The following is a 19,303-nucleotide window of genomic DNA, read 5'->3' as shown; positions in this document are numbered from 1 at the left end:
CCAGCCATTGCACTACTGGGTATTTACCCCAAAGATACAGACGTAGTGAAGAGAAGGGCCATATGCACCCCAATTGTCCACAATAGCTAAATCGTGGAAGGAGCCGAGATGCCCTTCAACAGATGACTGGATTAAGTAGCTGTGGTCCATATATACAATGGAATATTACTCAGCTATCAAAAAGAACGACTTCTCAACATTTGCGGCAACATGCACGGCATTGGAGGAGATAATGCTAAGTGAAATAAGTCAGGCAGAGAAAGACAATTATCATATGGTTTCTCTCATCTATGGAACATAAGAACTAGGAAGATCGGTAGGAGAAGAAAGGGATAAAGAAAGGGGGGGTAATCAGAAGCGGGAATGAAGCATGAGAGACTATGGACTCTGAGAAACAAACTGAGGGCCTCAGAGGGGAGGGGGCTGGGGGAATGGGATAGACTGGTGATGGGTAGTAAGGAGGGCACGTATTGCATGGTGCACTGGGTGTTATACGCAACTAATGAATCATCAAACTTTACATCAAAAATAAATAAATTAAAAATTAAAAAAAAACATTCATCACAATCAAATGGGATTGGTGCCAATGATATAAGCATGGTTCAATATTAACAAAGCGATCAACATGATATAACACATCAACAAGAGTCATGACAAAAACCATATGGTCATTTCAGCAGATGCAGAAAAAAGCACTTGACAAAGCACAACTTACATTCACAATGAAAATCCTCAAAAAAGTAGGTGTAGAGGGAACATACTTCAACATAATAAATGCCATATATGAAAAACCCACAGTTATCATCCTGATGAAACTGAAAATTTTCCCCGTAACGTCAGGAACAAGACAAGGATGTCCACTCACGCCACATTTATTTAACATAGTACGGGAAGTCCTACCCACTGCAATTCCACAACAAAAAGAAATAAAGGCATCCAAATCAATAACAAGTAAAACTTTCACTCTTTGCAGATGACATAATACTACATACAGAAAACCCTAAAGGTTCCACCAAAAAACTACTAGAACTGATAAATGGATTCAGTTAAGATTGTAGGATACAAAAGTTGATTTACAGAAATCCATTGCATTCTGTACACTACTACTGAAGCAGCAGGAACAGAAATGAAGAAAACAATCCCATCTACACGTTTACCAAAAATAATAAAATACCTAGGAATAGACTTAACCAAGAAGGTGAAAGACCTATATTCTAAAACTATAAAACACTGGTCAAAGAAATTGAAGACAATACAAACAAATGGAAAGATATTCCATGCTCACAGAATAACAAGTATCATTACAATGTTCATACTACCCAAAGGAATCTACACATTTAATGCAATCCCTATCAAAATACCAATGGCATTTTTCATAGAACTAGAACAAATAAACCTAAAATTTATATGGAACTACAAAAGACACTGAATAGCCAAAGCAATCTTCAAAAAGAAAAAAACTGAAGGTATTACAATCACAGTTTCAAGATATAATACAAAGCTGTACTAATCAAAATAGTACAGTACTAGCACAATAACAGAAACATAAATCAACGGTACAGAATATAAAATCCAGAAATAAATCCACAATTATATGGTCAATTAATCTTCGACAAAGAAGGTAAGAATACTGAATGGGTAAAAGACAGTCTTAAATGGTGTTGGGAAAACTGGACAGCTACATGAAGAAAAATGAAACTGGACCACTTTCTTACACCATACACAAAAATAAACTCAAAATGGAATAAAGACATAAATGTGAGACCCAAAATCATAAAAAATCCTAGGAGAGAGCACAGGCAGTAATTTCTCTGACATCAGCTATAGCAACATCATTGTAGATAGGTCTCCTCAAGCAAGGGAAACAAAAGCAAACATAAACTATTGGGACTACATCAAACTAAAAAGCTTCTGTGGAGCAAAGGAAATAAAAACTAAAATGCAACCTACAAAATGGGAGAAGATATTTGCAAATGACCTTATAAAGGGTTAGTATCCAAAATATATAAAGAACTTATACAACTCAACTTAAAAAAAAAAAACTAACCCAATTAAAAAATGGTCAGAAGACATGAACAGACATTTCTCCAAAGACATCTAAATGGCCAACAGACACATGAGAAGATGCTCAACATCACTCATCATCAGGGAAATGCAAATCAAAACTACAATGAGGTATCACCCACACCTGTCAAAATCACTAAAATCAAAAACATGAGAAACGAGTGGTGACAAGGATATGAATAAAAAGGAACCCTCGTGGACTGTTGGTGGGAATGCAAACTGGCTCAGCCACTGTGGAAAATAGCATGAAAGTTTCACAGAAAATTAAAAGAGAATTACCATATAATCGGGAAATTCCGCTACTAGATATTTTGCCCAAAGAATACAAAAACACTAATCTGAAAAGATATACGCACCCTATGTTTACTGCAGCATTATTTACAATAGCCAAATTATGTAAGCAGACCAAGTGCCCATGTATATACATGAATGAATCAAGAAGGTATGGTGTGTATATATATGTATGCATATATATATATATATATGTGCGTGTGTATACACACACACACACACACACACACATATCGCCAATGGAATATTAGCCATAAAAAAGAATGAAATCTTGCCATCTGTAACATGGATGGATCTAGACAGTATAATGCTATGTGAAATCAAAGACAAATATCATATGATTTTACTCATATGCGGAATTTAAGAAACAAAACAAACGAACAAAGAAAAAGAGACAAATTTAAAAAAACAGACTCTTTAATAAACAGATGGCTACCAGAGGGGAGATGGTGGAATGGGGTGAAATAGGTGAAGGGGATGAAGAGTACACCTATCTTGATGAGCACTGAGTAATATACAGTATTTCTGAATCACTACATTGTACATCTGAACCTAAAAACAGTTTGTTAGCTATACTGGAATTGAAGTTTTAGTAACAGTAAAATTTAAAAAATTTAAATCAAGAAACAACAAGCGTTGGTGAAGATAAATAACAGGGAACCCACATGTACCGCTGGCAGGAATGTTAATTGGTGCAGCCTCTAGGGGAAAACAGTATGGAGTTTCCTCCAAATATTAAAAATGGAACCACCATATGATATAGCAATTCCACTTCCAGGTATTCTTCAACGGAAAACACTAATTCAAAAATTTATATGCACCCCTATGTTAACTGCAACATTATTTACAAAAGCCAGGATATGGAGAAAACCTAAGTACACACTGATAGATGAATGGACAAATATGTATACACACACACACACACACACACACACACACACAGGAATACTACTCAGCCATAAAAAAGGAATGAACTCTTCCCATCTGAGACCACACCGATGAACTTGAGGGTATTACGCTAAATGAAATAAGTCATAGGAAAGGGAGGCAAGATGGTGGAAGAGTAGGGGACCTCATCCATCTGGTCTCTTGAATTGAGCTAGGTACCTATCAAATCATTCTGAACACCTGTGAATTCAACATGAGATCTAAGAAAAGAATTGCTGGAATTCTACAAATAGAAAAGCGACTGCTTTTTGCAAGGTAGGAGATGAGGAGAAGTGAATCTGAGGCGAATATATCAGAAGATAAAAGGGAGGGGGAGGGAGGCTCTGTAAGCCAGCTACCAGAAAGTAATAAAGCCCTAAAGCACAAAATCGAACCTTTAGAAGTCTGCTCCAGTGAGAGATGTCCCTGCCTGAAAGGTGCTCAGCTGGTGAAGCAGGGCAGAATCCTATGTGGAGCAGTGTGGTCTCAGGATCCCCAGATCATAAAAAGAATGGGGGTGCCTGAGCCAGCAGAGTTCCCAAGCACTGAATTGGGAAAACTAGTTACGGTCAGGGAGCCCCAAGGGGGCTCTCAGCTCAGTTCGCTATAAACCAGTAACAGCAGCACGATCGTGACACCACTCTCGTTTGGGGCCCTTCCAAGGGCAGAAACACAGTGACCCTTCGCCCTCCCCCAGGAGGGGCGGCAGGGGTGCAGACACCATCGGGGACCACTCTCCATGTGGGGGCCCTGCAAGGAGCAGAAAGGCAATGACCCTCCACCTTTCCCTGGAGGGTCTGTGTCAGCACGCACCACAGGAATCTGCAGAGTTTGGCACACACAAAAGAGAAGAACTGCTTATTCCTGAGGGTTTACTGAAGAGAGGGGGCCTCGACCTTTCAGCTCCAGGGCTGGAGATCATAACATGGCCATTTTTATTTTCATCCTCTAAAAGGGCATGGAAAGCCTTCAGCAAACAAAAGCCACATAGAGCAACCCCAAGCGGCTTACACTGAGCCCTACTCCCCCAGGCAAGGGGTATTATAACTCTGCCCAGGCAAAGACTCCTGAGAATCAGGCAGCAGGATCCTCCCCCAAGAAGACCAGCTGGAACAACTGGCAAACACCAAGTTTACGGGGAACACAGGACTGCAAAACTCCAGTGCTAGGGGAAGAGTGTACAGAATTCGAGGTTTTTTCTCACGATTCGATTATCTTTCAGTTAAAAGTTTTCCATTTATTTTTTCCTTTTCAATGAGTTTCTTATTTTATCAACTCTTTGTTTTTAAGTCTTTTTTAACTTTCATCATCTACATTTACATTTTATAGAGATATTTTGCATTTTTGGTTTTCCATTCACCATATTAAATTTTATTGTTGTATATATATAACTTTTGGGTTCTTCACAATTTTGGATTTAGTGTCTTCTAACAAACAAACCAAAATACACCCAGGACCAAGTAGATCACGCTGTTCTGACATAGCTGGGAGGTTACCATTTCTCATTATCAGACAAATTCACTTGTAAACCAAAGACTGTAGTAAGGAATGAAGTATACTATATACCATACTTAAAAGGTCTATCCAACAAGAAGATTGAACATTTACAAATATTTATGCTAACTTGGGAGCAGCCAATTATGTCAACTAATGAATAAACACATTAAAGAAACACACTGATAATAATACAATAATAGCAGGGGAATTCAATACCACACTCCCAGCAGTGGACAGATCATCTAAGTAGAAGATCAAAGGAAACAAAGGCTTTGAATGACACAGAGGACCAGATACACTTCACAGATATATACAGAGCATATCATCCTAAATCAACAGAATACACATTCTTCTTGAGTACACAGCACATGGAACATTCTCCAGAACATATCACATACTGGGTCACAAATCAGGTCTCAACTGGTACCAAAAGACTGGGATTATTCCCTGCATATTTTTAAACCACAATGATTTGAAACTTGAACTCAATCACAAGAGGAAATTTGGAAGGAACTCAAACACTTGGAGGTTAAAGAGCATCCTCCTAAAGAATGAATGGGTCAACCAGTAAATTAAGAAAGAATTTTTAAAAATCATAGAAACAAATGAAAATGAAAACACAACTGTTCAAAACCTTTGGGATACAGCAAAGGCAGTTCTAAGAGGGAAGTGCATAGCAATACAAGCCTTTATCAAAAAATTAGAGAAGACTCAAATACACAAGCTAACCTTACACCTAAGGGAGCTGGAGAAAGAATAGCAAATAAAGCCTAAACCAAGCAGAAGAGAAATAAAGATTAGAACAGAGATCAATGAACCAAAAACCAAAAGAACAGATCAACAAAACTGGAAACTAGTTCTTTGAAAGAATTAGTAAGATCAATAAACCCCCAGCCAGACTTATCAAGGAGAGGAAAGTCCCAAATAAAATCATGAATGAAAGAGGAGCAATCACGACCAACACCAAGGAAATACAAACAATTTTAAGAACACGTTATGAGTAACTCTATGCCAACAAATTAGGCAATCTGAAGAAATGGATGCATTCATGGAAACAATCAACTACCAAAACTGAAACTTAGAAACTACAAAAACTAAAACAGAAAGAAAAGAAAAACGTGAACAGACCCATAATCAGCAAGGAAATTGAAGCAGTAATCAAAAATCTCCCAAAAAGTCCTGAGCCAGGTGGCTTCCCAAGGGAATTCTACCAAACATTTATTTTTTTTTTAAGAATTAGCTTCTTTTTTTTAAAGATTTTTATTTATGTATTTGATAGAGATACAGACAGCCAGTGAGTGAGGGAACACAAGCAGGGGCAGTGGGAGAGGAAGAAGCAGGCTCCCAGCAGAGGAGCCTGATGTGGGGCTCAATCCCAGGACTCTTGGATCACGCCATGAGCCGAAGGCAGACGCTTAATGACTGAGCCACCCAGGCGCCCCGGCTACCAAACATTTAAAGAAGAACTAAAACCTATTCTTCTGAAGCTATTTCAAAAAATAGAAAGAGAAGGAAAACTTCCAAACTCACTCTATGAGGCCAGCATTACCCTGATCCCAAAACCAAAGACTCCATCAAAAAGGAGAGTTACAGACCAATATCTCTGATGAACATGGCCAAAATTCTCACCAAAATACTAACCAGTAGGATCCAACAGTACATTAAAAGGATTATTCACCACAACCAAGTGAAATTTATTCCTGGGCTTCAAGAGTGGTTCAACATTCCCAAATCAACCAACATGATACATCACATTAATAAATGAAAGAACAAGAACCACATGATCCTCTCAACTGATGCAGAAAAAACATTTGAAAAAATAGAGCATCCTTTCTTGATTAAAATTCTCCACAGTGTAGGAATATAGAAAGCATACATTGGGAAAAACTGAGAGCTTTTCCTCTAAGGTCAAGAATACAACAGGGATGTCCACTACCACCACTGCTATTCAACATAGTACTAGAAGTCCTAGCCTCAGTGATCAGACAACAAAAAGGTGAAAAAAAACATTCAAATTGGCAAAGAAGAAGTCAAACTCTCATTCTTCACAGATGACATGATACTTTATGTGGAAAACCCAAGACTCCACCCCGAAACTGCTAGAACTCATACAGGAATTCAGCAACATGGCAGGGTATAAAATCAATGCACATAAATCAGTTGCATTTCTATACACTATGAGACAGAAGAAAGAAATTAAGGAATCAATCCCATTTACAATTGTACCGAAATCTATAAGATACCTAGAAATAAAAACCTAACCAAACAGGTAAAGGATCTATACTCTTAAGAACTACAGAAAACTTATGAAAGGAATTGAGAAAGACACAAAGAAATGGAAAAACATCCATGCTCAAGGATTAGGAAGAACAAATACTGTTAAACTGTCTACACTACCCAGAGCAATCTACACAGTCAATGCAATCCCTATCAAAATACCATCAACATTTTTTCACAGAGCTGGAACAAATAATCCTACCATTTCTATCGAACCAGAAAAGACCCCGAATAGCCAGAGGAATACTGAAAAAGAAAACCAAAGCTGGTGGCATCACAACGCCAGACTTCAAGCTATATTACACAGCTGTAATCATCAAGACAGTATGGTACTGGCACAAAAACAGACACATACATCGAACTTTACATCAGAAACTAGGGATGTACTGTATGGTGACTAACATAATATAATAAAAAAAACATTAAAAAAAACAGACACATAGATCAATGGAACAGAATAGAGAACCCAGAAATGGACCCTCAATTCTATTTTTTAAAAATATTTTATTTATTTATTTATTTATTTATTTATTTGAGAGTCAGAGAGAGAGCATGAGCAGGTAGGAGGGGCAGAGGGAGAAGGAGAAGCGGGCTCCCTGGGGCTCAATCCCAGGATCCCAAAATCATGACCTGAGCTGAAGGCAGATGCTTAAGTGACTGAGGCACCCAAGCGCCCCTGAACCCTCAATTCTATGGTCAACTAATCTTCAATGAAGCAGGAAAGAATATGAAATGGAAAAAGAACAGTCTCTTCAACAAATGGTGTGGGGAAAATTGGACAGCCACATGTAGAAGAATAAAACTGGACCATTTTCTTACACCATACACAAAGATAAACTCAAAATGGATGAAAGAGGAGAGATGTGAGACAGGAATCCATCAAAATCCTAGAGGAGAACACAGGCAGCAACCTCTTCGACCTTGGCCACAGTAACATCTTGTCAGACACACGTCTCCAAAGGCAAGGGAAACGAAAGCAAAAATAAACTATTGGGACTTCATCAAGATAAAAAGCTTCTGCACAGCAAAGGAAAGAGTCGACAAAACTAAAAGACAACCTATGGAATGGGAGAAGCTATTTCAAAATGACATAGTAGATAAAGGGCTAGTATCCAATATCTAAAAAGAACTTACAAACTCAACACCCAAAAAACAATCCAGTCAAGAAATGGGCAGCAAAGGGGCGCCTGGGTAGTGCAGTCATTAAAGAAATGGGCAGCAGACATGAAGAGACACTTTTCCAAAAAAGACATACGAATGGCCAACAGACACATGAAAAAATGGTCAACATCACTCAGCATCAGAGAAACACAAATCAAAAGCACAATGAGATACCACCTCACACTAGTCAGAAGGATAAAATTAACAAGACAGGAAACAACAAATGTTGGCAACGATGCAAAGAAAGGGGAACCCTCTTACACTGTTTTTGGGAATGCAAGCTGGTACAGCCACTCTGGAAGAGAGTATGGAGGTTCCTCAAGATGTTAAAAATAGAGCTACCCTATAACCCAATAACTGCACTACTAGGTATTCACCCCAAATATACAAGTGTAGTGATCCAAAGGCACACCTGCACCCCAATGTTAATAGCAGCAATGTCCACCCAAGCCAAGCTGTAGAAAGAACCCAGGTATCCATCGACAAATGAATAGATAAAGAAGATGTGGGGTGTGTGTGTGTGTGTATGTATATATATCTACAATGGAATATTACACTGTCATCAGAAAGGATGAATACTTACCATTTACATTGATGTAGATGGAACTAGAGGGTATTATGCTAAGTGAAATAAGTCAATCAGAGAACGACAATTATCATATGGTTTCACTCATATGTGGATTCTAAGAAACAGCACAGAGGATCATAGGGGAAGGGAGAGAATACTGAATGGGAAGTCATGAGAGAGGGAGAAAAACCATTAGAGACTTTTTCACTACAGGAGACAAACTGAGGGTTGATGGAGGGGAGGTGGGTGAGGGGATGGGGTAATTGGGTGATGGGCACAAAGGGGAGCATGTGATGCAATGAGCACTGGGTGTTACATGCAACAGAAAAATTACCGAACACTACGTCTGAAACTAATGATGCACTACATGTTGGCTAATTGAATTTATACTTTTTTGTTAACTGAATTTAAATAAAAATAAATAAATGAAATAATCAGAGAAAGGCAAAATACCTTATGAGGTCACTTAAATGTATAATCTATGAAAGAAAAGAAACAAAACCAATCTCACAGATACAAAGAACAGATTATTGGTTGCCCAGGGGTGGAGGGTGGGTGGGCTGTCGTAAGATAAGGGGATTAAGAGGCTCAAACTTCCAATTATGAAATAAGTCATGGGGATCTAATGTACAGCACAGTGACTATGGTAATGTTGTATTGCAAATCTGAAAGTCTAAGAAAGTAAATCTTAAAAGTACCCATCATAAGAAAATACAGTGTTTTAATTTTGGTGACAGATGGTAATTAGATTTATTGTGGTGGTATTTCCCAATGTATTTAAGTGTCCAACCATTATGTCATACACCTGAAACCAATACTGTATGTCAAATACACTTCAATAAGAAAGAAAACATGAAGCCCAAAATACAACAGCACACACAGGTTGTATACACCCTAACACTTACGTAAGAAAAAAAGCAAGTGTTAGGTTTCCAAGTTTCTTACATAATTATCACTTAAAAAACAAAATCACTCATGAGAAAAAAAATTATGCTACATTTGGTTATTTCTCAAAGAAAGCAGATCACTATTTCACAGAGTAGGAAACTTGTATTTTACATATTTCACATATTTTGGATGAAAATTAAACAATTCGTATCATTTTTCTAACTTAGCTTATACATGACATATATAGACACATATATACATACATGCGTGTGTATTTAAATTGCCATTTTGCATAGAGATACTTAGGAAGTATTAAATGTTACCACTGATAAACTTACGAATCAACATGCAGAACCCTCAGGCCACTTCTTGAACATGCAGCTGCAATGATGGATTCAGGCAGACCTATAAAAACACACACCTATATCACTTAGAATGTACGGAAAAAAAAATATATATATATAAATATTACACAATTAGTTCAATGCATGCCATCACTGCATAAAAAAGTTTAACAAAAGAGGGTCATCCTTGTATTCAAACTTCTAACATTTATATTATTATACCATCGGATATTTGTTAAATGTATACTACTTATCCTAAAATTTTATTATGTGGAGATTTTTAAATCAAGCACTTAAATTCTTTTTATATGCAAATTTCCATAAAGCAACTATAAAATATCATCCATGTAGCACTTTGTTATTTAGTAGCTATGTTCACATACTAGCTCATCTCACTTTGCAAACTGCACTGAGAGTGAAGCATCATCAGCATAGAAAAGAAATAACTGAGGGGCAAATATGTTAACTTACTGCCCAAAGACAACATTTTTTCCTATTGTTGAGATTTGAATCGAAATCTAACTCCAAAGCCACACAATGCCTATGAGGGGGAATGGCATACATTTTAAGTTTAAGCAACAGGTTAGCTAGTTTAAAAAGAAGCTATTTTGAGACCTGAAACCATAAAATACCTAGAAGAGAATACAGGCAGTAATTCAATGGAATATTACACAGCCACAAAAAAGGTTGAGGTCAAGCCATTTGCAACAACATCGATGAGCCCAGAGGGCATCATGCTAAGTGAAATCAGTAAGACAGAGAAAGAGAAATACCAAATGATTTCACTTATATGTAGAATCTAAATAACAAATGAATAAACAAACAAAAAGCAGAATCAGACCTATAAATACAGAGAACAAACTGATGGTTGCCAGAGGGGAGGGGAACAAAATATGTGAAAGGGAATGGAAGATACAGGCTTCAATTTATGAAATAAGTCACATGAATAAAAGGTACAGCACAAGGAATATAATCAATGCTATTTTAATAGCACTGTATGATGACAGATGGTAACTATACTTGTGAGCGTGGCATAATGTATAGAGAAGTTGAATCACTATGTTATACAAATGAAAATAATGTAACTGTTGTCTGAATGAATGAAGAAGAAAATACTATTTTTAAAAAGAGGCCATTTACAAGATACATTATCTCACTTTCTGGTTAATACAGCAGTTTGGGGAGAGGAGTTAAGATGGCGGAGGAGTAGGGGACCCCTTTTTCAGCTGGTCCCCTGAGTCGAGTTGGATAGGTACCAGACCATCCTGAACATACACGGAATCAGCCTGAAATGCAGGAAGATACATCTGGATCTCTACAAATGAACATCTCCAGTGCTGAGTATTGAGGTACGAAGCGGGGAGCCGTGACACCACGCACAGATATCGGAAGACAAACAGAAGGGGGAGGGAGCCGCCGTGTCTGGGCGCCGGGAAGCGGTAGCCACCTGCACGGGGGAGCGGGCAGACTCGTGGATGGGCACCCTCGAGACAGCAGACTGAGACCGTGAGCCGGGAGAGCATGCCACCAGACTTCTCACGGAACTCCGGTGTGCCACTGGAAAGAGACTGAGACCGGGAGCTCCGGAGCGCACAGGGGCGGCTGGCGGCTGGCGGTGTTAGAAACACAAGGACAGAGACACGCCGGCTCTGGAAGTGAGGGCTGGGACGCCGGGTGTGGGGCGCACATCCCGGGACGCTGCAGGGTTGAGCAGCACCAACAGTAACAGAGTTAAAGTGGCCAGAACACCAGTGGAGAATGGTCCGCGATCCCTCTGTTCTGAGACAGAGGCTGAGATTCGGCTACTGCTGCTCTGACTCTCAGAAAAGGCACAGCAAACCACCAGAAAAAGCCACCAGAGAACAAAAGCCTGGAAATACCGGCTCACAGTGTGCCCATCCCCATCAACCCTCCCAGGGGACACGAAGACTCTACCCAAACAGGGTTGCCTGAGTATCGGCATGGAAGGCCCCTCCCCCAGAAGGCAGGCTGAAAAAACAAGAAGCCCACATCCCTAAGATCCCTATAAAACAAGAGCACACTGCCTGGGTCCCGGTCAATAATTTGGGCTCTGGACAACCCCACAACCTCTCCTCATCAGAATGACGAGAAGGAGAAATCCCCCCCAGCAAAGAAAAGACAATGAGTCTGTGGCCTCTGCCACAGAACTAATGGATATGGATATAACCAAATTATCAGAAATGGAATTCAGAGTAATAATCGTCAAGATGACGTGTAGACTTGAAAAAACTATTAACGAAAATGTTAATGAGATATAGAATCTCTAAGAGCGGAAATGACAGCGAATCTGTCAGAATTTAAAAATTCTATGAGCCAAATGCAGACAAAACTAGAGGCTTTGACGGCCAGGGTGAATGAAGCAGAAGAACGTATCAGCGAATTGGAGGATGGGTTAGTAGAAGAGAAAGCTAAAATAGAATCTGGGCTCAAAAAAATCCATTCTAAGAATGTAGGTTACGGGGTGCCTGGGTGGTGCAGTCGTTAAGCTCCTGACTTTGGCTCAGGGCGTGATCCTGGTGCCTGGGATCCAGCCCTATATCAGGCTCCTCCGCTGGGAGCCTGCTTCTTCTACTCCCACTCCCCCTGCTGTGTTCCCTCTCTCGCTGACTGTCAAATAAACAAATAAAATCTTAAAAAAAAAAAAAAAAAAAGAATGGAGGTTATGGGAGATTACTGACTCAATGAAACGTTCCAATGTCAGAATCATCAGCATCCGTGAGGGGGTGGAGAAAAACAGAGGTCTAGAAGAGATATTTGAACAAACTGTAGCGGAAAACTTCCCTAATCTAACAAAGGAAAAAAGCATTCGAGTCCAAGAGGCAGAGAGGACCCGTCCCAAGCTCAACCACAACAAACCTATGCCACGACACGTCATAGTGCATTTCGCAAATATTAGATCCAAGTATACAGTATTGAAAGCGGCCAGGGCAAAGAAATTTCTCACGTACCAAGGCAAAGGTATCAGAATTACGTCAGACCTGTCTACACAGACCTGGAATGAGAGAAAGGGTTGGGGGAGGTTGTATTTGGTATTTGATGGAGAAATAAAGACCTTCCAGAATCGCCAGTCACTGACCAATTTTGTAACCATGAACCCAGCCCTACAGGAGATATTAAGTGGGGTTCTATAAAGGTAAAAAGGCCCCAAGAGTGATACAGAACAGAAAGTCACAATCGATAGAAACAAAGATTTTACTGGCAACATGGCATCATTAAAATCATATCTCTCAATATTCAGTCTTAATGGCTTAAATTCTCCCTTACAACACCACAGGGTTGCAGATTGGATAAAAAAAAAATGACCCATCCATTTGCTGTCTACAAGAGACTCATTTCGAACCCAAAGATGCATTCAGACTGAGAGTAAGGGGATGGAATACCATCTTTCATGCAAATGGACCTCAAAAGAAAGCTGGGGTAGCAATTCTCATATCAGACAGATTGGATTTTAAACTAAAGACTATAGTTAGAGACACTCGACGAGTTGGACCTCATAGATATATATAGAACACTACACCCCAGAACCAAAGAATACTCATTCTATTCTAATGCCCATGGAACATTCTCAAGAATAGACCATGTTCTGGGACACAAAACAGGTCTCAACCGATACCAAAAGATTGAAATTATCCCCTGCATATTCTCAGACCACAACGCTCTGAAATTGGAACTCAACCACAAGGAAAAATTTGGAAGAAACTCAAACACTTGGAGACTAAGAACCATCCTGCTCAGGAATGACTTGATAAACCAGGAAATCAAAAATCAAATTAAACAATTTATGGAGACCAATGAGAATGAAAATACAACAGTCCAAAACCTATGGGATACTGCAAAGGCAGTCCTAAGGGGGAAATACATAGCCATCCAAGCCTCACTCAAAAGAATAGAAAAATCTAAAATGCAGTTTTTATATTCTCACCTCAAGAAGCTGGAACAGCAACAGAGGGACAGGCCTAATCCACGCACGAGGAAGCAGTTGACCAAAATTAGAGCTGAAATCAATCAAGCAGAAACCAGAAGTACAGTAGAGCAGATCAACAGGACTAGAAGCTGGTTCTTTGAGAGAATCAATAAAATTGACAGACCACTGGCAAGACTTATCCAAAAGAAAAGAGAAAGGACCCAGATTATTAAAATTATGAATGAAAAAGGAGAGGTCACGACGAACACCATTGAAATTGGAAGGATTATTAGAAATTTTTATCAACAGCTATATGCCAATAAACTAAGCAATCTGGAAGAGATGGAATCCTTCCTGGAAACCTATAAACTACCAAGATTGAAACCGGAAGAAATTGATTCCTTAAACAGGCCAATTAATTATGAAGAAATTGAGTCAGTGATAAACAACCTTCCAAATAACAAAACTCCAGGCCCGGACGGTTTTCCTGGGGAATTCTACCAAACATTCAAAGAAGAAATAATACCTATTCTCCTAAAGCTATTTCAAAAAATAGAAACAGAAGGAAAGCTACCAAACTCATTCTATGAGGCCAATATTACCTTGATCCCCAAACCAGGCAAAGACCCCCTCAAAAAGGAGAATTACAGACCGATTTCCCTAATGAATATGGACGCCAAAATCCTCAACAAGATACTTGCTAATAGAATCCAACAGTACATTAAAAGGATTATCCATCACGATCAAGTGGGATTCATACCTGGGATGCAAGCGTGGTTCAATATTCGCAAATCAATCAGCGTGATACATCATATCAACAAGAAAAGACTCAGGAACCATATGATCCTCTCAATCGATGCCGAAAAAGCATTTGACAAAATACAGCATCCTTTCCTGATTAAAACCCTTCAGAGTGTAGGAATAGAAGGTACATTTCTCAATCTCATAAAAGCCATCTATGAAAAGCCTACTGCAAATATTATTCTCAATGGGGAAAAGCTGGAAGCCTTTCCCTTAAGATCAGGAACACGACAAGGATGCCCACTCTCGCCACTATTATTCAACATAGTACTAGAAGTCCTTGCAACAGCAATCAGACGACAAAAAGGGATCAAAGGTATTCAAATTGGCAAAGAAGAAGTCAAAATGTCTCTCTTTGCAGATGACATGATACTCTATATGGAAAACCCAAAAGAAGCCACTCCCAAACTATTAGAAGTTATAGAGCAATTCAGTAACGTGGCAGGATACAAAATAAATGCTCAGAAATCAGTTGCATTTCTATACACGAATAACGAGACCGAAGAAAGAGAAATTAGGGAATCCATCCCATTTACAATAGCACCAAAAACCATACGTTACCTTGGAATTAACTTAACCAGAGACGTAAAGGACCTATATTCTAGAAACTATAAATCACTCTTGAAAGACATTGAGGAAGACATAAAAAGATGGAAAGATATTCCATGCTCATGAATCGGAAGAATTAACATAGTTAAAATGTCCATGCTACCCAGAGCAATCTACACTTTCAATGCTATCCCGATCAAAATACCAAGGACATTTTTCAAAGAACTGGAACAAACAGTCCTTAAATTTGTATGGAAACAGAAAAGGCCCCGAATCTCCAAGGAACTGTTGAAAAGGAAAAACAAAGCTGGGGGCATCACAATGCCGGATTTCGAGCTGTACTACAAAGCTGTGATCACAAAGACAGCATGGTACTGGCACAAAAACAGACACATAGACCAATGGAACAGAATAGAGAGCCCAGAAATGGACCCTCGGCTCTTTGGGCAACTAATCTTTGATAAAGCAGGAAAAAACATCCGGTGGGAAAAAGACAGTCTCTTCAATAAATGGTGCTGGGAAAATTGGACAGCTACATGCAAAAGAATGAAACTTGACCACTATCTCACACCATACACAAAAATAAACTCCAAATGGATGAAAGACCTCGATGTGAGACAGGAATCCATCAAAATTCTAGAGGAGAACATAGGCAGCAACCTCTACGACATCGGCCAAAGCAACCTTTTTCATGACACATCCCCAAAGGCAAGAGAAACAAAAGATAAAATGAATTTATGGGACTTCATCAAGATTAAAAGTTTCTGCACAGCCAAGGAAACAGTCAAAAAAACTAAGAGGCAGCCCACGGAATGGGAGAATATATTTGCAAATGATACTACAGATAAAAGACTGGTATCCAAGATCTACAAAGAACTTCTCAAACTCAATACACGAGAAACAAATAAATCAAAAAATGGGCAGAAGATATGAACAGACACTTTTCCAATGAAGACATACAAATGGCTAACAGACACATGAAAAAATGTTCAAAATCATTAGCCATCAAGGAAATTCAAATCAAAACCACACTGAGATACCACCTTACGCCAGTTAGAATGGCAAAAATAGACAAGGCAAGAAACAACAATTGTTGGAGAGGATGTGGAGAAAGGGGATCCCTCCTACATTGTTGGTGGGAATGCAAGTTGGTACAGCCACTCTGGAAAACAGTGTGGAGGTCCCTTAAGTATTTAAAAATTGAGCTACCCTATGACCCAGCCATTGCACTACTGGGTATTTACCCCAAAGATACAGACGTAGTGAAGAGAAGGGCCATATGCACCCCAATGTTCATAGCAGCATTGTCCACAATAGCTAAATCGTGGAAGGAACCGAGATGCCCTTCCACAGATGACTGGATTAAGAAGTTGTGGTCCATATATACAATGGAATATTACTCAGCTATCAGAAAGAACGAGTTCTCAACATTTGCTGCAACATGGACGGCACTGGAGGAGATAATGCTAAGTGAAATAAGTCAAGCAGAGAAAGACAATTATCATATGGTTTCTCTCATCTATGGAACATAAGAACTAGGAAGATCGGTAGGGGAAGAAAGGGATAAAGAAAGAGGGGTAATCAGAAGGCGGAATGAAGCATGAGAGACTATGGACTCTGAGAAACAAACTGAGGGCTTCAGAAGGGAGGGGGGTGGGGGAATGGGATAGACTGGTGATGGGTAGTGAGGAGGGCACGTACTGCATGATGCACTGGGTGTTATATGCAACCAATGAATCATCGAGCTTTACATCAAAAACCAGGGATGTACTATATGGTGACTAACATAATATAATAAAAAAACATTAAAAAAAATACAGCAGTTTAAAAAGAACATTAGTGTTCTGGAATCAAATTGAGCCACAACATAAAGTTGGTTATCACAAAGGTAATACACATTACTACTACAAGTACTAACAAAGAAAAAATCACAAATTACCAAAGATGATTTCATAAGATAAAAATTTCAGATGCTCACCATAGTCAATACACTATATTATACATTCAAGACCATTCCATAACTTTGTATTATAAAATCTACCATTTCAGTAGAAACTATTAAGAATCATTTATATCAGACAAAGCATGTTTTGAAAATTTAGTGTAATTCTATAGTACTACCACTGACTCTTTAACTAAATGAAGTACACTGATCCTCTTGGATTTTTAAGTAGTAGAAAAGAAACAGCACCATTTTTTGTCAAGGATTTAAAACTACACACTAAGCATCAAGGATTTCAGGAAAAGTGACAGTATATACATATGGAAGAAATTGACACAATCTAGCTAAAAAACCACATTAAACACAAGCTCCAGCTGCTTTCACAGAAGAACTAGAGTTCATCAGTGGTAACTACTGTGGGTGTGTAGTGTTTGGTTCACAAAGTTCTGACTAAATGTACTGAAGACAACCATTAAGTATCAATTACTGGAAATAAGCCATCATAAACTTTCAACCTTAACTTTGGATAATAATTCAAAGAGAAAACATATTAAGAATTTGTGATGTAGAAGGAACTAGGAGAAAGTTAGTTTTAAATAGTTAACATACTTAGTTCGTCAAATAGTTAAAACTGTATTGTTCTAACGTCTTTTACCTTAAGACTATCTGAACTTTTTACACCTAAAGAAGTAACTTTTCTTACTAATGAAACAGTCACTGTGGTATTTCAAAAGCTGCTAAACATCATAGTTAAAAAGGACAATAGGAAAGATATATTCAGGCAGTAGAATCAATACGTTAATGCATGTAATAATGACAGCATTAATAATATATCACCAAACATTAGTATAGGACTTTATGGTTCACAATATCTTTTCACATACATCACCTCATTTATTCCTCATTATAATCCTGGGAGGCAGGTATTATTATCCATGGGAGAAAACGGGATGAGAAAAATAACTTGCCAAAGATCAAGTAATTCAGTAATTTGATGTCTCAAATTCCAATTACCATGGTAAATTCACTCTCTTCAACTTGAACATGAGTTTGAGCATGAGGATTCGAGGGAAGGACAGCAGCATAAGGAAACGGGCATGGTCTCAATCAGATAGACTTAGGCTTGAATCTTAATTTTGCTGCTTAACTAGCTATGTGACCTCACACAAGTCACTTGCCGTCTCTGAGCTTTTGTTTCTTCATCCATCAATGGGAATACCACCATTTACCTCACAGGACCATTAAGTTGTTGGAGGATACTTGCTCTATAAAAACTACCTACTTTTATTATTGTTCAGTAAGATATTTTAGAAGCAATACATTTTCATTTAAATACTACTCCAAACATACATCTACTTTTCCTAGATGACAACTCCAACGGCAAGCAGTAACAAAATTACTCCTCTATGTGTCTCTATTAGCTCTTACTCTGGATAGGCAAATACGCATGTGGTTATTTCCATGGCTGCAATCAACAGTCAGAGGTCGTTATCTCTGGCTGACAAAGCAAAGCCAGGGACAGATTTCAATAGTGAACATGGTTTGAGTCCAAAAACACAACACCAAAATAACTATCCTTTGTGTTTTATACTTCTATCCAGACATTCCCACTAGTTTGTGAAATTGACAGGTTGTTCCTACATTAAATGGCGAGGGCCTTCTATCTTCATGCTTAGAGAATAACAAAATAATACAGTTAGTAATGTCTTCCCAGATCTCGTATTTCTTCCCACCCATTTAATAAACACTCAGTTCCCTGAACAGAGGAAGCATGTAGTAGATTCTCTATAAATATGTGCTGAAGGAAAGAAAAAAAGAGAAAATGGGGAAAGGGAAGATAGAGAGGGATGAAGCAGACTTTGACAGGTGGTGAGAAAAAAAAAAGATAAGATTAAGACAATTCCTAGCCTAAAATATCTCAGTCTAAAAAATAAGAATTTAAAGGGATTGGGACGCCTGGGTGGCCTAGTCAGTTAAGTATCTGCCTTCAGCTCACTTCATGATCCCAGGGTCCTGGGATCAAGCCTGCATTAGGCTCCGCTTCTCCCTCTGTCTGCTGCCCCCCCCCC

General features: G+C 38.7%; 1 protein-coding gene across 3 annotated transcripts in view; it reads right to left on the bottom strand.

Annotated features, from left to right (window-relative positions):
* The window catches only part of CHM (CHM Rab escort protein), a 198,867-nt gene that overhangs the window by 159,805 nt on the left and 19,759 nt on the right, over nt 1-19,303 (bottom strand). For all 3 annotated transcript variants that reach the window (XM_040630263.1, XM_040630269.1, XM_040630272.1), the window contains exon 2: nt 10,012-10,078. In XM_040630263.1, coding sequence (XP_040486197.1) covers nt 10,012-10,078 — 67 coding nt within the window. The remainder of the gene's footprint in view (nt 1-10,011; nt 10,079-19,303) is intronic.

Source organism: Ursus maritimus (genome assembly GCF_017311325.1).
Source record: "Ursus maritimus isolate PB19 chromosome X unlocalized genomic scaffold, ASM1731132v1 scaffold_X1, whole genome shotgun sequence".
NCBI lineage: Eukaryota > Metazoa > Chordata > Mammalia > Carnivora > Ursidae > Ursus > Ursus maritimus.
The sequence above is the reverse complement of the archived record's forward strand: the minus strand, read 5'-3'. Positions and strand labels throughout refer to the sequence as shown.